This window comes from Sturnira hondurensis, unplaced genomic scaffold (assembly GCF_014824575.4).
Source record: "Sturnira hondurensis isolate 20B ecotype Veracruz unplaced genomic scaffold, ASM1482457v3 Scaffold0004711, whole genome shotgun sequence".
NCBI classification, from domain to species: domain Eukaryota; kingdom Metazoa; phylum Chordata; class Mammalia; order Chiroptera; family Phyllostomidae; genus Sturnira; species Sturnira hondurensis.
Genome location: NW_028077342.1, coordinates 1,749,308 through 1,772,979, shown reverse-complemented (window position 1 = coordinate 1,772,979; position 23,672 = coordinate 1,749,308). Strand labels below are relative to the sequence as shown.

Genomic DNA, 23,672 nt, shown 5'->3' with positions numbered 1-23,672 from the left:
TTGCAAGGTGATCAAATAATCAATGCCCCTGGATTGATCCTTCCTGGGACCATAGGCAGATTTTAGAAGTCTTGTCCTCCTGGAAGCCAGTACCCACCACCATCCCTCATGAGTTCTGTGTCCCTATGTCTGATTCTGACTCAGAGACCCAGATACTAAACGTATTCCCCCATTTGACATACCCTGTAACCAAAAGGAGAGCTAGTATCACAAGAAAAGGCAGTTATACTTTGATACCAACTTCTTTCTAATCTCTTTTGTGTCTGCAGTGAGCTGTATCTTGAAGCTTGGGCCCACATTAAGCATGCTAGCATGATAATAAAGCTGTTAAATACTCATCTGTGGCTGACCATGCCGTAGGCACTTTATAGGGGGATCTTGGTAGTGCACTGCTTCTCTCTAGTGGGAGCTTGAAGTCATCATGATATGGACAGTTAGAACATTTCAACTAGGCTCTGAGAGATAATGTTAAGAGAGAGTTCCAAGGGCTGGAGAAGGCCCAGAATGGTTTGATTTCATACAGCAGGCTCACCTGGGTAGACAGTCCCCACAGACTGCATTAGAGGTAGCTGTGCAGTTGGCCTTCTGGACACGATTGATAACAGCACAGGTGATACAAATCTGACATCTATGGTGGCCCCAACTGCTTTTATATCTGCGAGGAGGGCAGGCTGTGCAGTATGCATCTCCCCCCTCTCCGTAACCACAGTCCTGCAGAGAAATGGGAGTCACTACCACTGCTGTATAGGAACTTTGGAAAGAAGATCAGCTTTGGGACAAGTGGGAATCTTATAGAGTTTACAAACAGCAAGTTTCAACCCATTACCCAGTAATCAAATAAATTTACTACATTGCAACCAGCACTGAAAATTGAAATAAGACAAAATGAAATAATAATATTAAATACCAGAGTGCGTAGCATGTATTTTTTAAATTATTTTATTTATTTACTTTTAGAGAGAAGGGAAGGGAGGGAGAAAGAGATGTAGAGAAACATCACTGTGTGGTTGCCTCTCATGTGCCCCCTACTGGGGACCTGGCCCGCAACCCAGGCAAGTGCCCTGACTGGGAATCAAACTGGCAACCCTCTGATTTGCAGGCCAGTACTCAATTCACTGAGCCACACTAGACAGGGCCAGCCCATGTTCTTAGTGTGAGATCTTTATCCCTTGTTTCCCAGTGAGTTTAGCAAAATTTATTCACAAACTATTGTGTATGTGTGGTCTAACCTGTCTGGGGGCTGCCTGAAGGAGTGATATATGGTGTTTACTTCTGTTTCACTCAATTCAGAATGCAGATTGAAAAGGGGCTGGGCATTTGTTTAAAAAAATGTTACAAAGCAAACTAACAAAGCACAGATGCCTGGGGCAACAAATAATGGGTGAAGACACACAATAGAGTGCCTAATCCTGGGAGCTAGAAATGGAGGAAATCCTTTAGGGATTTAAGACATTTAAAAGTGCTCATACATATGGGATGATTTAGAAAGGCACATGCATGCCTAAGGCAAGACATACGCTTAGAAAATACCAGACAAAACTCAAAACTTACACACTGGGCTGATCCATCGATTAATTGCAAGTTTGGCTAAGTGTTGAAGGAGCAGTTCAGCACATAACTAATCTAAAAAGACTGGGAAAGGTGTGTGTGTCCTTTTTTTAAGTTGTCATTGTTTGATTTTTTAACTCTTGGAACTCAAGGAAACCTCTGTCAAAATATTAGCTGAACACAATCTAAAGGAACACAGACTTAAGTGACCACATATGGCAGTCTTTGCAACTATAGTTTGGGCAAACATCTCAACAAATAGATTACTATAGCATTTAACAAATAAACTCGTTTTAAAAACAGCTAAATGTGAGGAAGAAGGAAAATATGATTTCGAGGGTTACCATACTATAATAAAATATGACTAGTTGTCAACCATAGCAAAATCAAGGCATAAAAGGAAGCAGGAATATATGGCTCATTTGAAGAAACCAGTAAAATTGACAGAAACTGTTCCCAAGGAAGTCAAGATATTGAAATTAGTAGACAATGACTGAAAGTGCTATCTTAAATATGGTAAAAAAAATGCAAAGAACTAAAGAAAATCAAGAAATAAATGCATAAACATAATAGAAATATAAATAAAGAAGAAAATATAGAAAGAAACCAAACAGAAATACAGGAGCTGAAAAGTAAAATAACTGAAATTAAAAATTCACAGCACTTCCCTGACCAATGTGGCTCACTTGGTTGGGTGTCATCCCACAAAGTGAAAGTGTGCCTGTTCGATTCCTAGTCAGGGTACATGTCTGGGTTGCAGGTTTGGTCCCCAGTTGGAGCATGGTCCCTGGTTGTGGTGTGCACAAGAGGCAACTGATTGATGTTTTTCTCTCACATTGGTGTTTCTCTTCCTGTCTTTCTCCCTCCCTTCCGCTATTTCTAAAAATAAACAAAATCTTAAAAATTTCACTGGATTTATTCAATAGCATATCTGAAGGCAGAACAAAAAATGAGCAAGCTCATTTTTTGAGGCAGGAGGCAGGAAAGTTGTCACAAGGATCAAGACAATAGTAAATAAAGTAAATAATCTATAAGAGACATTGTTAGGTGTATTAACTAACATGCACACTACAGGAGTTCCCGAGGAAAAAGAGAGACACAAGAGAAGAAATAATGTTTGAAAAAAATAATGCTTGAAAATTTGATGAAATGCATAAACACATCCACAATGCTCAATGGATTATGGATGTGTTTATAAACACATCCTGAGTCATAGAGACCCATGCTGAGACATAAACAAAACATGGGTAGCTAAAGACAAAGACAGTATCTTGAAGCAGCAAGAGAGAAACAACTTGTCAAGTATGAAGAATCCTTAATAAGTTAAAAAGTCAATTTTCCTTCAGAAACTGTGGAGGCTAGAAGGCAATAAGGTGGCATATTTAAGTAAAAAATATAAATTGTTAACCAAGAGTTTTATATACAGCAAAAATATTCTTTAAAAATGAAAACATTAAAACATTCTTAGATAAACAGAAGCTGAGGGAGTTTGATACCACTACACCTGTTCTACAAGAAATGCTAAAGGCAGTTTTCTGATTATTAATAAACAGTAACTCAAAGCTATAGAAAGAAAGAAATATCTCCAGTAATGATAAATATATGAACAAATATATGGACAAATGTAGCATTATTGTATATTTGGTTTTTAAATATACCTTTTATTTCCTATATGATTTAAAAGAAAAATAAATAATAATAGTTATAAATTTGTTATGGGGCACATAAGGATTAAGATAACAAAAAAAGTGACAACAATAACATAAAGGGAGGTGAGACAGAACTGAATAAGAGTATAGTTTTTTTGTGTGTTATTGGAGCTAGTATTAGATCAAACTACATTGTTAAAATTTAGGATGCTAAATGGAAACCACGTGTAACCACAAAGAAAATATCTAAAATATACACAACAAAAATGATAGGGAAATTAATGCTTCTCACTGCAATAAAAATCAACTAGCACAAAAAATGCAATGATGTAAAAAATAAGTGATACAAAATGACATAAGACAGTGAAATGTCAGAAGTATTTCCTTATAGTATTATTCCTAATGCCAATAGATTAAACTCTTCAAAGGCAATTTTGCAGACTGAAATTAATATATATTAATATATATAATATATATTACATACATTATATTATATTATATTATATTATATTATATTATATATTATAAAATATTATAATATATAATATACATTATATAATATATTATATTAATTATGATATAATATATTATAATAAATTATTAATTAATATATTAATTATTAATATATTATATAATATACATATAATATAATATATTGTATTATATTACAATATAATATATTATATATTGTACGATATTATATATATATATATATATATATATGATTCATTTACATCTTGTCTACAAAAGCGCCACTTTAGATCCAAAGACACAAATAGGTTGAAAGTAAAAGGGTGAAAAACATATTCCATGCAAACAGTACCAAAAAGACAGCTGGGGTATCTATACTAATGTAAAACAAAATAGACTTTAAGTAAAAACTTCTACAAGAGGCAAGGACAAACATTATATATTAATAAAGCGTCAATACCTGAAAAATATAAAAATGCATCAACACATAAAAATGCAAAATATAAAAATACAAAAAGGGTAACTACATTAAAAATATAAAAATTATATAAAAACATATACACCAGTAACAGAGCCCTGAAACCTATGAAGCAAGACTTGACAGAACTTAAGTCAGCAACAATTCTACAAAACTAGTTGTAGACTTCAATATCCTACTTTCAATAATGAGTTGAATATCTACATAGCTCAACAATGACACAGAGGGTTTTAAAAACACCATAAACCAACTAAATATAACTGACATATATAGAATACTATACCCAACAAAAGAAGAATATACATCCTTCTCAATTAATTGCATAGTAATCTAGGATAGGCTATATTAGGTTACAAGTCTCAATTAATTTTACTTATTTTTCCAAGTGCAAGCATTTTTTAATTTGTCTCCTTTACTTTCTTTTTATTGAATTTATTGGGGTGACATTCATTCATAAAATTATATAGGTTTCAGGTGTATGAATCTATAATACATCATCTGTATATTGCACTGTGTGTTCACCACCCCAAGTCAAGTCTCCTCCCATCACCATTTATCCCCCCTTTACACTCTTCTACCTCCCCCCAGAGCCCTTTCCCTCAGGTAGTCACCTTCCTGTTTTGTATTGATAAGGTTTTATTTGCTTAATCTCTTTACCTTTTTGATGCAACCACACAACCCCACTCTGCTCTGATACATAGAACAAACTGTCAGTCTGTTCTATGTATCTATGAGTCTATCTCTATTTTATTTGTTAGTTTGAGTCTTTTTTAACATTTAAGTCTCTAATCCATTTTGAGCTTCATTTTGTGTATGGTGAAACAAGGTTGTCTAGTCTCGGGTTTTGTTTTGTTTTTTTTTGCACTCATCTGCCCAATTTTCCAAACACCATTTATTGACTAGACTATCTTTACCCCACCATGGTATGTTCTTACTTCCTTTGTCAAATATTAATTGACCATAAAGGCATGGGTTTATTTCTGGGCTCTCTATTCTGTTCCATTGATCTATGTGTCTATTCTTATGCCAGTACCAGACTGTTTTGATTATCTTGGCCTTATAGTTTGATATCAGGTAGTGTGATTCCGTCCACTTTGTTCTTCTTTCTTAAAATTGCTGTGGCTATTCAGAGCCTTTTATGGTTTCATGTAAATTTTTAGGATACTTGTTCTAGTTCTGTGAAATGTGTCATTGGTAACTTGATAGGAATAGCAATGAATCATTGCTTTGGGTAACATGGACATTTTAATGATGTTAATTCTTCCTATCCATGAACATGGTATATGCTTCCACCTATTTGTATCTTCTTCAATATCTTCGGTGTTTTATAGTTTTCTAAATAAAGATCTTTTACATCCTTGGTTATTTTATTCCTAGGGGCATTATTTTTTATGTAATTGTAAATAGGCCTGGGTTTTTTTTAGTTTTCCTTTATGGTATTTAATTATTGGTGTATAAAATGCAACTGATTTCTGGATATTTATTTTGGATCTTGCTACTTTACAGATTTCATTGATCCATTCTAGTAGTTTTTGGTGGAATCTTTTCAGTTTTCTATATACACTATCATGTTATCTGCAAACAATGAGTTTTCCATTTTTCTATATGTGTGTATTTTATTTCTTCTTCTTGTCTGACTGTTGTGACTAGGATTTCTAGTACTATGTTGAATAAGAGCAGTGAAAGAGGACATCCTTTTCTTGCTCCTGTTCTTAAGGGAAACACTTGTAGTTTTTTCCCATTGAGTATGGTGTTGGCTGTGGGTTTGTCATATACAACATTTACTGTGTTGAGAAATGTTTCTTCTATTCCCATTTTGCTGAGAGTTTTTGTCAAAAATGAGCACTGGATTTTATCAAATGCTTTTGTATTGTTAGAATCATGTGACTTTTATCCTTCATTTTGTTTATGTGGTGTATCATGTTTATTGATTTGATGGTTGTACCAATGTGAGTTGTACCAAACTCACATTCCCAGAATAAATCCCATTTGATCATAGTGTATGATCTTTTTAATGTATTGCTGGATCTGGTTTGGTAACATTTTGTCGAGGATTTTAGCATCTATGTTCATCAGGGATATTGGCTACAGTTTTCTTCCTCTGTAGTTTTTTTTTTTTTATCAAGTTTTGGAATTAGAAAAATGCTGGTCTCATAAAAACAGATTTGCAGTCTTCCTTCCTCTTGATTTTTTGGGGGAATAGTTTGAAGAGGATGGATGTTATTCTTCTTTGAGTGTTTGGTGAAATTTGCCTGTGAAGCCATGGAGTCCAGGACTTAAGCACTTCATTTTGAGTACTGATTCAGTTTCATTAGTTTCGTTATTGGTCTCTTCAGGTTTTCTGATTACTCTTGATTCAGTTTTGGAAGATTGTATTTTCCTAGGAATTAATCCATTTTGCCCAGTTTTCCAATTTTTTTTTATATATAGTGGTTCATAGCATTTTCTTACAATCCTTTGAAGTTCTGTGATGTCAGTTGTTACTTCTCTTTCATTTCATTTGAATTTTATTCATTTGGGTTCTCTCTCTCTATCTCTCTCTCTCTGTCTTTTGATGAGTCTGGTTAAAGGTTCATCAATATTGTTATGATTTAAAAAATAGCTCTTGGTTTTATTGATATTTTATATTTTTAAGTCTCTATATCATTTCTTTCTTTCTACTTTCTCTGGGTTTTGTTTGTTGTTCTTTTTCTAATTCTTTGAGGCGTTATGTTAAATAGATTATTTGTGAATTTTCTTGCTTCTTTGGGTATGCCTGTAATGCTATAAACTTCTTTCTCAAGACTGCTTTCACTGTTTCCCATAGATTTTGGGTTGTGGTGTGTTTATTTTAACATGTTTCCAGGTTAGTTTTGGTTTGTTTCTTGATCTCATTGTTAACCCATTAATTGCTTCCTAAAATGTTATTTTGCCTCTATGTGTTTGAATTTTTTTTAGTTTTTTTTTCAATTTTTTTATTTAATTATTTTTCAAGTACAGTTTTCTGTCTATTACTCCCATCCCGTCCCACCCCCCATCCTCCCCCTAGTTTTTTTTTTTTAATTTTGTTGATTTCTAGTTGCATACTGTTGTGGATAGAGAAGATGCTCAATATAATTTCGATATTTTTGGATTTGTTAAGATGTATTTTGTATCATATCACATGATCTATCTTTGAGAATGTTCCATATGCGCTTCAGAAGAATGTATATTCTGCTGCTTTGGGATAAAATGTTATGTAAATATTAATTAAATCCATCTAATCCAGTGTATCATTTGAGGTCACTGTTGCCTTTTTTTGCTGAAAGATCTATCCATTCATTTTAGTATGATATTGCAGTCAATTTCTCCCTTATGTCTATCAACATTTTCTTTAAGAGGGGGGAGCCAACAAACCCAGAATTTATTTGTAAAATATTGTGTGTTTATTCTTACATATTTAAACTTTAGTCTCCATTTAATGCAATACATCTATCAAGACATTTTTTTCACTGCTCAAAACAGTTTTTGAACTTGTCAATTTTGATGTCTTTTAGTGCTTCTGATGTTTTTTGTTTCATCTCTTCCACATCTGCAAAATGTTTCCCTTTGAGGATTTTTTTCATCTGAGGAAACAAAAAAAAAGTTGCTTCGGGCGAGATCAACTAAATAGGGAGGGTGGGGCATGAGGGTCAAAACCTGATGAACAATCAGCATGATGTGGGCAAATGCACTCATTAATCACCCATCATGAAATGGGCAAACACATTGAAAGAGTCTTCAAAAAAATTCACTGAAGATTAATTCAAACTCTCACAACAACACCAGCTGGTACACTGATACAGATAATTTCCTAGAACATTCACCTAGCACAGAAAGCCTTTACTACAAGGAGCCTGCCCTCCAGAAGATAATTCTTGGGGGTTTTTTAGTTCTCTTCATAAATATTTAGGTACTCCAATATTTGGTACATATATGTTTACAAGGGTTATATCCTATTACTGGATCAATCTGTTTAGTATTATGTAGTGACCTTCTTTGTCTCTTGTTATAGCCTTCATTTTGAAGTTTACTTTTTCTGATATAAGTATTGTTATCCCAGCTTTTTATGTTTCCATTTGCATACAATATATTTTCATCCCTTCCCTTTCAGTCTGTGCGTATTTTTTTGTTCTAAGGTTGGTCTCTGGTAGACAACATATATATGGGTCCTGTTTCCTTATGCATTCAACTATCCTATGTCTTTTGATTGGAGCATTTAATCCATTTACACCGAAAAAGAAAGCAATTACATTTTATAGCATCTAAAAAATCACCCTGGTAATAAATACAACCAAGGGGATGAGAAGATTGTGCACTGAATACAACAAAATCTCTTTGAAAGAAATTAAATATGGCCTAAATAAATGGAACAACATCCTGTGTCTGTGTATAGGTAGACTTAATATTGCTAAGATGTCAAAATTAATGAAAACACATGTGGATTCAACAGAATCTCCATAGAAATTCCATCCATGCAGAAATTGAGAATCCAAGCCTTAAATTCATAGAGAATTGCACAGGGCCCCAAGTAGTCAAAAAAAAATCTTGAAAAAAATTACAAAATTTGGAGGACTCACATTTTTGTATTTCAAAAATTACCACAAAGCTATATTGGTCAAAACAGTTTGGTAGCAGTATATTGCACCTATAGAACAATGGAATAGAGTAGAGTCCTGGAGTAAACCCATACATCAATGGTCAATCCATTTTTTTGCAGATTCCAAGTCTGTTTAATGAGATAGAACAGTCTCTTTGATAAACAGTGCAGGGACAACCACATTTCTACATGCAAAAGTTTAGAATCAAAATAAATAAATGGCCTAGTTAGAAGAGCTAAAACCATAAAAATCTCAAAAGAAAACAAAGAAATCTTCATGATCTTAAATTTGGCAGTGCTTTTTAGAAATAATACCAAAAGCACAAGCAACAAAAGAAAAAAATAGATATATCGGAGTTCATAAAAGAACTTTTGTGTACTGCCCTGGCTGGTGTAGCTCAGTGGATTGAGCGCAGGCCTGTGAACCAGAGGATCACAGTTTGATTCCCAGTCAGGGCACATGCCTGGGTTGCAGGCCAGTTCCAGGCAGGGGACACACGATACATTGTGTGTCCCTGGCAGAGGCAACCATACACTGATATTTCTCTCCTTCTCTCCTTCCCTTCCCCTCTAAAGATAAATAAATAAAATTTTAAAAAAAGAACTTTTGTGTATCAAAAGACATTATTGAGAATAAAAAGATCCACAGAATGGGAGAAAATATTTGTAAATCATATATCCTATAAGTGCTTAATCCAAAATGTATAAAGATCTCCTAAAACTCAAAACAAAAAGACAAACAACCCGACTAAAAATGGACAAAAAAATGGAACAGAACTTTCCATGAAGAAGATATGCAAATGGCCAATAAGTACTAGAAAGGATGCTCATCATCATTAGTTATTAGGGAAATGCAAATCAAATCCAAAATAATTATGTTGCCTTTTTGTGTTATTGGTGGTTTCTTTTGCTGTGCAGAAACTTTTCAGTTTGACATAGTCCCATCCATTTATTTATATTTTCACTTCCCATACCTTTGGGGTAAGATTAAGACCAAGGTCCATAGGTTTAATACTTATGTTTTCTTCTATGTAATTTATTGTTCAGGGCTTACATATAGATTTTTGTCCATTTTGAGTTAATTTTTATATATGGGTAATAAAGTAGACTAATTTTATTCTCTTGCATGTGGCTTTCCAATTTTTCCAGCATTATATATTGAAGAGGATTTCTTTTCTCTGTTGTATGTTTTTGGCTCTTTTGTAAAAAATAATTTCCCATGTACATGTGTGTTTTTCTCTGGGTATTCAATTCTCTTCTGTTGGAGTATGTGTCTGTTTTTCTGCCAATACCATGCTGTTTTTTAAAATGTAATATTTATTATATTTTTCCCATTACCATTTAGTCTCCTTATACCCCCTCCCCTCAGCAATCACCACACTTTTGTCCATGTTTTTTTAAATAGTTCATTTAATATTGTAATTTTTCCATTACCATTTATCTTCCTATAGGCTTTCCACCTCCACTTACACCACCCTTCCACAGCACCACACTGTTGTATGTGTCCAGGAGTTAATTTTATTTTTTTGTTCTATCCCCCAACCATGCCAACACTCTTCCAGAACTGTCAGCCTGCTTTCTATGAGTCTGTCTCTGTTTTGTTAATTAGTTCAATTTGCTCATTAAATTTCACACATGAGTAAAATAATATGGTACTTATCTTTCTCTAACTAGATTATTGCACTTAGAATAATGATCTTCAGGTCTACCCATGCTGTGCCAAAATAAAATTTTCTTCTTTTTTATGGCTGAGTAGTTCCATTCTGTAAATATACCCTTACTGTTTTGTACACTTGTCTACTGATGGACAAGTTATATATATATATATATATATATATATATATATATATATATATATATTCTTTCAAGTTAATGTTTCCAGTTTCTACAAATAAATTCCCAGAAGAGGCATCACTGGGTCATTAGGCAGTTCCAGTTTTTAATTTATGAGGTAATTCCACTATGAGGCATTTCCAACAACAGTACACGAGTGTTCTTTTTTCTACACATCCTCACATGGTGTTTGGTGTTTGTTAATTTATTGATGATAGCCATTCTGACAGGTATGGGGTAATATTTCATTGTGGCATTTATTTACATTTCTCTGACAATTCGTGACATTGGGCATCTTTTCATATATTTATTGGCCATCTGTATGTCATCTTTGAAGTATCTATTCAGGTATTTTGCCCATTTTTAAATTGGATTACTTGTTTTTTAAAAATCCTTTATAAATTTTGGATATTAACCCCTTATCACAATGTATGGTTTCCTCTCACGAGTCCCCTGCTGGGAACTGGCCTGCAACCCAGGCATGTGCCCTGACTGGGAATCAAACTGTGATCCTGTGGTTCGCAGGCCCACGCTCAGTCCACTGAGCTACACCAGCCAGGGCTATTTATTTGTTTTTACAGAGATGGGAAGGCAGGGAGAAAGAGAGGGAGAGGAACATTGATGTGTGAGAGATACATCAATTGGTTGCCTCTCACTCACCCCCAAATGGACTTAAAACCCAGACCTGTGCCCTGACTGGGAATTGAATTGGTGACCTTTTCATTTGTAGGCCAGTACTCAATCTATTGAGCCACACCAGCCAGGGCTCATTTTGAGTTTATTCTTGTGAGGGGTCTAGTTTCATTTTTTGCACATATTTGTCCTGTATTCCCAGTACCATTTATTTAATAAACTATCTTTAGACCATTGTGTTTTTGCCTCCTGTCAAATATTAGCTGACTATATGTGCAGGTTTATTTTTGGGCTTTCTATTATTTCCCATTGATCTGTATGTCTGTTTTAATGCCAGAACCATGTTGTTTTCATTACTGTGGCTTTATAGTATAGTTTCATATTAGGTAGCATGAGTCCTCCAACTTTGTTCTTTCTCAGGATCACTGTTGCTATGAGGGGCTTTTTGTGGTTTCATATAAATTTTTGGAATACTTGTTTTAGTTCTTTAAAATACATCATTGTTATCTTGATAGTAATTGTGTTGAATCTATAAATTGCTCTAGGTAGGATGAACATTAATGATATTAATTCTTACTATCCATGAACATGGTATATGCTTCCGCTTATTTGTATCTTCTTCAATTTCTTCAGTGTCTTATAATTATCCAAGTACAGATCTTTCATATTCTTGGTTAAATTTATTCCTAGGTATTTTATACCTTTGAAGCAGTTGTAAATGGGATTGTTTTGTTAAACTCCCTTTCTGATAGTTTATTATTGCCATATAAAATCCAATTCATTTCTGGATATTAATTTTGTCTCCTGCTACCTTACTGAATTCATTGATCAGTTCTAGTAGCTTCTTGGTGGAATCCTTAGGGTTTTCTATGTATAATATCATGTCATCTGCAAGTAATGAATTTTAATTCTTCCTTTCCAACCTAGGTGCCTTTTATTTCTTCTTCTTGCCTGATTGCTGTGGCTAGCATTTCCAGTACTATGTTGAATAAGAGTGGTTAAAACAGGTATCTTTTCCTTGTTCCCAATCTTAAGGAGAATATTTTTAGTTTTGCCCATTGAATATAATGTTGGCAGTCAGTTTGTCACACGTGGCCTTTATTACATTGAGTTATGTTCTCTCTATTCCTACTTTGCTGCGACCTCTTATAATAAATGGGTGTTGGATTTTATTGAATGCTTTTTTGTGTATATTGATATGATTATGATGTTTTTATCTTTCATTTTGTTTATGTGGTATCACATTTATTGATTTTCAGATATTGTATCAGTCTTGCATCCTTGGAATAAATCCCACTTGATCTGGGTTTATGATTTTTTTGATGTACTGCTATATTCGGTTTGCTAATACTTTATTGAGGATTTTAGTATCTATGCTCATCAGGGATGAGCCTGTAATTTTCTTTCTCTGTAGTGTCTTTATCTGGTTTTGGAATTAAGATAATGTTTGCCTTGTAAAGTGAGCATGGGAGTCTGACTTCCTGTTGAATTTTTTGGAACAGTATGAGAAGGAGTGGTTTTAGTTCTTCTCAGGATGTCTGGTAAAATTCATCTGTGACGCCATCCTGTCCAGTGCCTTTGTTTGTTTGGAAATTTTTGATTACTGCTTTAACTTCACTAGTTATAATCTGTGTATTAAGATGTTCTGATTCTTCCTAATTTTGGAAGATTGTTTGTTTCTAGGAATTTATCATTTTTTTGACATATAGTTAGTTTTTTGTAATATTTTCTTACAATCCTTTATTTCTTTGGTGTTAATTATTCCTTGTTTTTGTTTTTTTATTTTATTTGTTTGAGTCCTCTCTCTCTCTCTTTTATGAGTCTAGTTAAAAGTTCATCAATCTTGCTTATCTTTTCAAAGAACCAGCTCATGGTTTCATTATCTTTTGTAGTTTTTTACACTCCATTTAATTTTGATCTTTATTACTTCCTTTATTGTACTCACTTTGGACTTTGTTTTTCTTTTTCAAGTTCCTTTTAGTGTAAAGTTAGATTGTTTATTTGATCCTTTTCTTGTTTCTTGAGATAGGCCTGTAATGCTATGAATTTCACTCTTTGGACTCTTTCCCTGTGTCCCACAGATTTGGGGTTGTTGTGTTCTCATTTTCATTTGTTTCAAGATATTTTTAATTTCTTCCTGGATCTTATTGTTAACCCATTCATTGTTTAATAACACATTATTTAGCTTCTATGTGTTTGTGTAGTTTTCAGTTTTCTTCTTGTGATTAATATCTACTTTCATAGCATTATGGTCAGAGAAGATGTTTGATATGATTTCCATGTTCTTAAATTTATTGAGACTTGATTTGTGTCCTAACATGTGGCCTATCCTAAAAAATGTTTCATGAGCACTTGAAAAGTATATACATTTTGCTGCTTTAGGGTGCAATGCTATGAAGACATCAGTTAAAGCCGTTTGATGTAGTATGTCATTTAAGGCCATTTTCTCCTTGCTTATTTTCTGCTTTGAAGATATAGCCATTGATGTCAATGGGGTGTTAAAATATCCTATGACTGTATTTTTGTCAGTCTCTCCTTTTATGGCCAACAAGATTTCCTTTATATATTTGGCTACTCCTCTGTTGTGTGCATAAATTTTTTAACATTTTATTGATTATGCTATTACAGTTGTCTTGATTTTTCTCCTCCCCCCAACCCTGTACCACCTATTCTATCAAGCAATCCCCCCACCTTTGTTCATGTCCATGGGTCATGTGTATAAGTTTGTTGGCTAGTATATTTCCCATACTGTACTTTTCAACCCATGGCTATTCTGTAACTACCTATTTGTACTTCTAAATCACTTCACCTCTACACCCATTCTCCTCCATCCCCAGCCCATCTGGAACTAACTGTTAACTAACTTCTTTCCCACCTGTTAACTAACTTCTTTTCTCTTGCTGCTTTTAAGATTCTCTCTTTATCTTTAACTTTTGGCCTTTTAATTATTATGTGTCTTGGAGTGAGCCTCTTTGCATACATCTAGTTTGAAACTCTCTGTGCTTCCTGAACTTGCATGTTTATTTCCTTAACAAAATGAAGGAAGTTTTCTTTCATTATTTTTTCAGTTAGACTTCCAATTTCTTGCTCTTTCTCTCCTCCTTCTGGCACCCTTATGATGTGAATGTTGGACCTCTTGAAGTTGCTCCAGAGGCTAATTATACTATCTTAATTTTTTTATTCTTTTTTCTTCTTATTGTTCTGTGTGGTTGTTTTTGCTTCCTTATGTTCCAAATCATTGATTTGATTCTTGGTTTCATCCACTCTACTGTTGTTTCCCTGTAAAGTGTTCTTTATTTCAATTAGTGCATCCTTTGTTTCTGACTGGGTCTTTTTAATGAAGTCCTTGCTAAGTTCCTTGAGCATCTTTATGGCCAGTGTTTTGAACTCTGCACCTGAAAGACTGCTTTCCTCCATTTTATGTAGCTCTTGTTGTGGAGAATTCTCTTGTTCTTTGATTTGGGGATTGTTTCTTTGTTTTCACATTTTGGCTACCTCTTTGTGTTTATATCAATGTATTGGGCAGATCTGCAAAGACGCTGGTGCAGGAGTATGTCAAATGCTTTTTGTGGCTAGCCCTGGGTAACCTGTTTGGAGTTATTAGGCATCCAGAGCTTGTAGCTCCCTCTGCTGGACTTGGGTGTGTGTGGAAAGAGCCAAACTGACTTTTTCCAGCACCTGGCCTGTTGGAGGGCCACCTAAAGCATCAAAATACCTAGAGATCTGTTTCCACCTGCAGGATGCCTATTAGACCAAGTAACTGAAAGAGCCTTCAGCTGTACTCCTCAGGAGGACTTAAGCTCCACAGGGTGGAGCAAGAGGGATTCCTGTGGGTGGGACTATTGCTTCCCCTCAAACTGATGCCACGTGGAGGTATATGCTCTGCCAGAGAAAGATGGCTTCTGCAATATGCGGTACAAGTGAACACAGTGATTCTGGAGACTAAACTTTCAGCTCTGCCTCCGGAGCCACCAACCCCAGAATCTCCTCACCTGGCTCTGCTCTGGAAGGGCAGTCTTCTCTGTCCTTCCTCCATCAGATTCCAGGGTAAATGGCTACAAATGAAATCTGTGTCTTGGTCCCTTAAGAGAGTGGCTGCATCTCTAGCTGCCTTTCACTGGTGGACCAAAACCCATTTTATGAAACTGGTTATTTTTCATAGCTGAATGTTATGTGGGCACCTTTTCACCTTCTGGTACTCTAGGATAAAGAGTCAAACTTGGGGCTTAGACCTCACACTTCTTGGGGAACTCCCCAGCCACCGAAATATCTCTGTGGAATTTCAGCTGCCTTTTGTGAGAGTCCAGCTGGCCCTCTTGCACCTCCTCACTTCCTATTAGTCTTGATGTGGTGATGCTGTTTCTTCTGTAAGACCTTGGTTATAAGACTTCTCTCCAGCTAATCTCCAGTTGGTGATTCAGGATGATTTTTCTATAATTTAGTTGTTATTTCAGCTTGGTCCTGGGAGGAAGTTAGTGTAGCTTCCACCTAATCCTCTGCCATCTTGGATCCCCAATACCATGCTGTTTTGATTATTGTTGCTTTGTAGTATAATTTGAAGTCAGGGAGTTTAATACTTCTGGCTTCATTTGTGATATGTCAAAAAATTAAGCATGGAGTTACCATATGACCAACAGCCCCTCTTCTGATTATCTTTCAAAAAAATTAAAAACATTTATTTGCAAAGATATATGCATCCTTATGTTCATTGCAGCATTATTTATAGTGGCCAAGACATGAAAACAACTGGTTTCCTTTAATAGATGACTGGATAAAGAAGATGTGGTCTATCTATACAATGGACACTACTCAACCACAGGCAAGGATGAAATACTGTCACTTTGTGCAACATGGATGGACCTTGAGAATATCATGCTAAATAAAGTAAATCAGATAGAAAAAGTTACAAACTATGTGCTTTCAGTTATATGTGAAATATAAAATTGAAAGCAAGAAGTGAACTAACAAGGAACACAAACAAAAACAACAGTCATAGAAAGACAAATACCATATGATTTCACCTATATGTGGAATCTACTAGACAAAATAAGGAAACAAACAAAATAGAAACAAAGTCATAGATACAGAGAACAGACTGACAGTTCTCAGGGGGAGGATGGTGGGAGACTGGGTGAAATAGGTGAAGGGATTAGGAAAAAAAATTCTACATACAGACAATGGTACAATAATTACCGGAGGGAAAGTGGGTGGTGGTAGGTAGAAGAGGTTATAGTGGTACAAATGGTGTTGGAAGGAAACTTGTCTTAGGGTGGAGAAATAAAATATAAAGATGATGGATTATAGAATTGTACACTTGAAACCTAGGTAACTTTTGTTAACTAATTTTACCCCAGTAAATTCAATAAAAATTATGAATAAAAATAAAAGAAATGATATAAAAGGAATAGGAATATTAATTACCACTTAAAAATACTATAAAAAAACACTACAAATAAATCAAAATGGAATCTTAAAATAATGTTCATGTACCCTGCAGGAAGTCAAGAAAAGACAAACTAACAAAAAACAAAAGAGTAATAAAGTAGCAGAAATAACCTGTAATATATCAATATTTACCTTTAAATATAGAAGGTCCATATACACAATTAAAAGCAGAGATTTGCATATTGGATAAAATAAACAGCAACAAGTTGTCCTCAATAATAGTCACTTGAATAAATGGATTAATCATTTCTTTAAAAAATTAAAAAGGAACAAATTATCATGAAAGTATTATATTGAAAATCATCTTTCCCAATCAGGAGGCAATGGCAATTCTCACAAATAAAGCCCTCAGAAAAAAAATTTTTAAAGAATTTATTTAGTTTTAGAAAGGAGAAGGGAGGGAGAAATGGAGAGAAACATCAATGTGTGGTTGTCCCTCATGTGCACCCTACTGAGGTCATGGCCCACAAGCCAGGAAAGGGCTCTGACTGGGAATTGAACCAGTGACCCTTTGGTTTGCAGGCCAGCACTCAATCCACTCAGCCACACCAGCCAGGGAAAATTCTTTTGCTAGTAACCAGTCTCTAACCAGAAAAATATTGATCTTCTTAGTTAATTTTACAAAGTTAGCACAATTGTGGTACAAATTTTGATGCCTATAGTACTATAAAAGTATTTATTTATAATAAAAATATTAATTTTTCAAAACATAGAAGGGTATTTAATTCAAATGACAATAAAAATATTTTATCCTGGGAATGTAAGATATTTTCATTTTTGGAATGTAGTAATATATGTCATTTAATTAATATGTCAAATGGAAAATTTATTAAATAGTAAAAAATGATAAAATGAAACAAAATTCAAAACTATGTCTGATTTTTAAAATTCTTATACATTATATAAATTATTTAAAATATACTCTTGCCCTGGCTGGCATAGCTCAGTGGATTGAGCATGGGCTTGACAATTCCCAGTCAGGACACATGCCTGGGTTGCAGGCCAGTCCCCAGCAGGGACGCACGAGAAGCAACCATACATTGATAGCTCTCTCCTTCTCTCCTTTCCTTCCCCTCTAAAGATAAATAAATAAAATCTTAAAAAATAGTCTTTAGTCTGTCTCATTCTGTCTACCCAGATGCCTTAAATGGGTCAGAAATAAACAATAAAAACTGAGAAAAGCAACTAATCAGAAAGAGTTCACAAAGCTGAAAACACAAGTAGACAAATACAAAAATGTTGAGATTTTTTTCTATCAAAAAGTTAAAAAAAGGACTTCTGGCCAAGATGGAGGCATAGGTAGAAACACTGTGCCTCCTAAAACAACCAAGTTTAAAGGCAACAGTTTTAGTAACAAAAATGCAACCAAAACACAGAAAATTGAACTGTACCAAAATCCGACAACAACGAACCATTCAGCCAGACTGGTAAGAGGGGCAGAGTCAGCTGCTAGTGAAGTGAGGTCGAACAGGAAAAAGCAGCCGGACTGGACTGACCCAGGACCACAGGCAACCGTTGGCAGATCCCAGGGGTGGAGTGGCAACAGGTGGACCCAGTGGGGGTGCAACGCAGCTGGCTGACCACGGTCACACATTTGCGCGCAGATAAATGAGGTGAAGGAGTAAGCAGTGAGACATACCGCACAGGCTAGTGCCCCAGCGACAGGAATTAAAGCCTAAAAGCACCAATTGGAAAAACTCTCAGGATCGATGTGCCGGGAGAAGCTCCCAGGCTCACAGAGAGTGTGTTGGAGAGCCCCACAGGGTCCTGCAGGGTGCACAGGCCCACACACTGGGGAGCCGGCAACAAAAGGGCCTGGTTTGCTTGCGGGAAGCAGCAGAAGGGAGCGAAATCCGAGAGAGTGAAAAAAATGCCACTGCCCCTCTCTGACCCTGCCCCCACATACAGCATCAAAACCCAGTGACTCAATCGCCCCACCCTGGTGAGCACCTAAGGCTCTGCCCCTCATACATAACAGGCCCGAACAGACCAAAACATTATGGCTCAAGAAGAACAGCTGAAAGCTCCAGAGCCAATACTTTTAAGCAATCAAGAGATAGCCAACCAATCAGATGCACAATTCAAAATACTGGTGATCAGAATGTTCACAGAACTGGTGATCAGAATGTTCACAGTCACAAATTAGAGGAACAAATGAAGGCTAAACTAATTGAAATAAAGGGAAATGCACAGGGTACCAATAGTGATGGAAAGGAAACTGGGATTCAAATCAAGGGAGTGGAGTGGAAGGAAGAACGAAACAACCAAACAGAAAAGAATGAAGAAACAAGAATTCAAAAAAATGAGAAGAGGCTTAGGAACCTCCAGGACATCTTTAAACGTCCCAACATCTGAATTATAGGGGTACCAGAAGGGAAAAAGGAACAGCAACAAGTGGGAAACTTATTTGACGAAATAATAAAGGAGAACTTCCCCATTCTGGCAAAGAAAATAGACTTCCAGGAAATCCAGGAAGCTCAGAGAGTCCCAAAGAAGTTGGACCCAAGAAGGAACACACCAAGGCACATCATACTTACATTAGCCAAGATGAAAATGAAGGAGAGAATCCTAGAAGCAGCAAGAGATAAGGGGACAGTCACCTACAAAGGAGTTCCCATCAGACTGTCAGCTGATTTCTCAACAGACACCCTACAGGCAAGAAGGCTGAAAAGAAGTATTCTAAGTCATGAAATCCAAAGACCTACAGCCAAGATTGCTCTATCAAGTAAAGCTTTCATTTAAAATGGAAGGGCAGATAAAGTGCTTCACAGATAACATCAAATTCAAGGAGTTCATCATCACCAAGCCCTTATTATATGAAGTGTTAAAGGGACTTATCTAAGAAAAAGGAGACAAAAAATATGAACAGTGAAAGGACAGCAAACTCACAGTTACTAACAACCACACCTAAAACAAAAGCCAACTAAGAGGACAGCTAGATCAGGAGTGGAACCATAGAAATGAAGAACACATGGAGGGTTAGTAACAGGGGAGTGGGAGGAGGAGAAGCGGGGAGAAGGTACAGAGAATAAGTAGCATAGGTAGAAAATAGACAGGGGGAGGGCAAGAATAGTATAGGAAATATAGAATCTAAAGAACTTATGACACATGGACATAAACTAAAGGGGGGGAATGGTGGGGATGAGGTGTGTAGGGTGGAGGGGAACGAAGGGCAGGGAATGGGACAACTATAACGGCATAATCAAGAAAATACATTAAAGAGAAAAAAAGTTTAAAAAATTCATAAAGTCTTCATCAATTAGTAATTTAATTTATGAAGCATAAATTTAACAGGTGACAAAAACATGCATTATTCATGTGTGGTTAGGGTTCTGGGATTTAAGAGTCCTATGCACTGTTGAAAATAAATGTAATTGCAATTGAAATTAGTAAAAAATCAGAAGTGTTATCTGCTAATATATTTTAAGAATCTTAAGACTGTATGCATTATTTAGCTTGGTAATTATGCTTCTAGAAATATGTCTTGAGGAAATATTGTTGATTTTTCTGCAAATACTTATTTACATTGATATTTACAATTCACATGAGTATACTTTGTTGTTTTTTCCTTATTTGCCTTTCAGAAATTTTTAATTGTTGCCCTGGCTGGTGTAGCTCAGTGGATTGAGCATGGGCCTACGAACCACATGATCCTGGTTCAATTCCCAGTCAGTGCACATGCCTGGGTTGCAGGCCAGTTCCCAGGAGGGGACTCACGAGAGGCAACCATACATTGATATTTCTCTCCTTCCCTTCCTCTCTAAAAATAAATAAATAAAATCTTTCAAAAAATTCTTACAAATTGTTGTTCAAGTACAGTTTTCTGCCTCCCCCTACCCCTACCCACCACCCCAGCCCTCCCTGCCTCCTTCCCTCCTTCTCACCCTGCCTAGTTATTGTCCATATATCCTTTAAAATTGTTTCTGTAAACCCTTCACCCTTTCTCCCCCATTATCCTCTACCCTCTCTCCTCTGATCACTGTCAGCCTGTTTTCAACTTCAATGTCTTTGGCTATAATTTGCTTGCTTGTTCATCATGTTGTTTAGGTTCCGGTTAATGGTGAGATCATATGGTACTTGTCTTTAACCGTCTGGCTTATTTCACTCAGCATAATACTTTCCAGTTCCATCCATGCTGTTGCAAAGGGTAGGAGCTCCTTCTTTCTTTCTGCTGCATAGTATTCCATCGTGTAAATTTACCATTGTTTTTGGATACATTCATTTACTGATGGGCACCTAGGTTGCTTCCAACAGTTGCCTATCGTAAATTGTGCTGCTATGAACATTGGGGTGCACAGGTTCTTCTGGATTGGTGTTTCAGGGTTCTTAGGATATACTCCTAAGAGTGGAATTGCTGGGTCAAAAGGCAGTTCTATTTTTAGTTTTCTGAGGAAGTTCCATACTGTTAACCACTATGGTGCAACCAAATGAGTGTACGTTAAAACCAAATAAAAGTGACTATAAAAACCAAGGCTGTGTCAGATGTTGTTAGCTGGTTATTCAAAAGTCACTGCCCATTGTTTTCTTTACTAACAGAACATTGATTTCATTCTGGGTGTCAAGATGACCAACCTCGAGAACTGATTCCTGATTGTTTTTAGTCAATCATAAAAATTCCATTTCTGTTTGGCAGGTATTCATATACTAGTCTCCCTTGCAGAGTAAAGATACTAACAGCACTCAGTCCTGGCCAATAAGATAAAAATGGGAATCTTCTGGAAGCTCATAGAAAAACCCTTATTCCCTAGTATAAGTCAAGCTACTTTCTCCCTGCATGTTCTTCCTGACTTTGATTGTGATATGAAGATGAAATGCTTGGAGTTGTAGCAACCAAGAGTCCACAAGCATGAGGACAAAACAGCAAAGTGCTCAAGATTAAGTATAAAAAGAGCCTAGCCCTGGCTGGTGTAGCTTAGTGGATTGAGCACAGGCCTGCAAACCAGAGGATCGCGGTTCAATTCCCAGTCAGGGCACATGCCTGGGTTGCAGGCCAGTTCCCTGCAAGGCCAACTCCCAGCAGGGGATGCACAAAAGGCAACCATACATTGATGTTTTGCTCCCTCTCTCCTTCCCCTCTAAAGATAAATAAATAAATAAAATATTTAAAAAAAAAACAGCCTGGATCTCTCACAAAGTGTTGACCTGTCCAACCAACCACAAAGCTCCCCGTCTTTAAACTTCTTTATATAAATAAATGTGCTATGTTGCTTTTAACTTTGTATATTCTAATTGAGTCAATGATGAACTAATTTGCCCCCAGCAAACTCGGGACTCAAATCCATGTGTATCTGGTTTATGTTCGTGTTTTATATTTCATATTTATTTGGAGTAAGTCACGTATTCTCTTTGAGTTTTAGTCTCCTTATCTAAAACCTTTGAGGCTAATAATATCTCCTTGATTGGACTGAGAGCTAAATGAAATAATGCACATTAAAGCTTATTAGAAAGTACAGATTGTATGTAAGTATAACCTGTTTATATATAAAGATTTTGCAGGGGCATAATGCAATTTATTCATTTTCTCTGAGCTTTCTAGTGGTGCAGAGAAAAATGGCAACCAGAGAGTTGCATAAACAAATGTACATTTCATCATGGACCATTTTTTGGGAGCTTGATAATAGTAGTTTGACAAATAAAAAACTTATTTTTCTCCCTTAGAGAAGTTCAGGCAGCTTTATAGGTAATGACCATGTACAGGACAGAAACATAGAAACATTTGTAAGAGATTGTTCTTATGGAAGTTAGATAATTTTTATCACAAAGATCAATGTAATATTGAAAATAGATTTTGTCAGAGATCCAAAATGGCTAAGGAATAGGTGGAAGTTATAATCATCTCCCCTCAGGACCAAACTGTAATTACAACAGAAAAATCAACCTAACGGATCAAGTGAAGACTACTTGGACAGAAGTCTTATAACCAAGAATTTACGGAATAAGCCATATTAAGATAAAAATCTATGGGAACAGTGAAAGAATTCCTAAGTGAAAAAAATCATAGCATTAGAGGCCTATGTCAAGAAACAAAATAAAAAAAAATCTCTAACAATCTAACGTTACACCTAAAGGAACTAAAAAAAGAACAACAAAGCCCAAAGTGAGTAAAGGAAAGGGAATAATAAAGATCAGATCAGAAATAAACAAAATAGTGTCAAACAAAGCAAAACAAAACATGAGGGGGCATGCAGGGTGGAGGAGAATGAAGGTGGGGGAGGAGACAACAGTAATGGCATAATCAATAAATACATTATTTAAAAAAAAACTGAAAAAAAAATTCCAACAAAAAACTACTAGGACTAATAAATTCAGTAAAGTAGCAGGATACAAAATAAATATCCAGAGTTTGGCTGCATTTTTATTTTTATTGTTTATGCCATTACAGTTGTTCCCACTTTTTTCCCTTCCCTACCTCCACCCAGCCCCACCTTCTTACTACCCCAAGTCAATCCCCATATTATTGTCCATGTCCGTGGGTTGTGCATACATGTTCTTTGGTTAATCACTTCACCATCTTTCATGTCTACACCCCCATCTCTCTGGCAGTTGTCAGTCTGTCTTATGTACTTAAGCTTCTGTTACTATTTTTTTTCATGGTTTGTTGTGTTTATTAGTTTCCACATATAAGTGAGATCATGTGGTATTTTCCTTTCACTGACTAGCTTAATCATTTAGCATAGTTTTCTCCAATCCATTCATGTTGTTGCAAAATGTAAGAATTTCTTATTTTTTACTGTTGCATAATATTCCATTTTGTAAATGTATCACAGCTTTTTAATCCACTCATCCTTTGATGGGCACTTATGCTGTTTGCAAAGCTTGACTATTGTAAATAGTGCTGTGATAAACATAGGGATGCATGTATTTTTCTGTATCGGTGTTTCAGGATCCTTGAGGTATACTCCCAGAAGTGGAATTACTGGGTTAAAAGGGAGTTCTATTTTTAATTTTTTAAGGATATTCCATATTGTTTTCCACAGTGGCTGCAGTAGACTGTATGCCCAGCAACAGTGCATTAGGG

The 23,672-nt window shown here is 35.7% G+C and overlaps 1 protein-coding gene across 1 annotated transcript in view; it reads right to left on the bottom strand.

The window, feature by feature from the left end:
- EDA2R (ectodysplasin A2 receptor) overlaps positions 1–23,672 on the bottom strand; it is a 54,998-nt gene that overhangs the window by 5,383 nt on the left and 25,943 nt on the right. Inside the window, exon 3 of the mRNA XM_037045987.1 lies at positions 533–711. Coding sequence (XP_036901882.1) covers positions 533–711 — 179 coding nt within the window. The remainder of the gene's footprint in view (positions 1–532; positions 712–23,672) is intronic.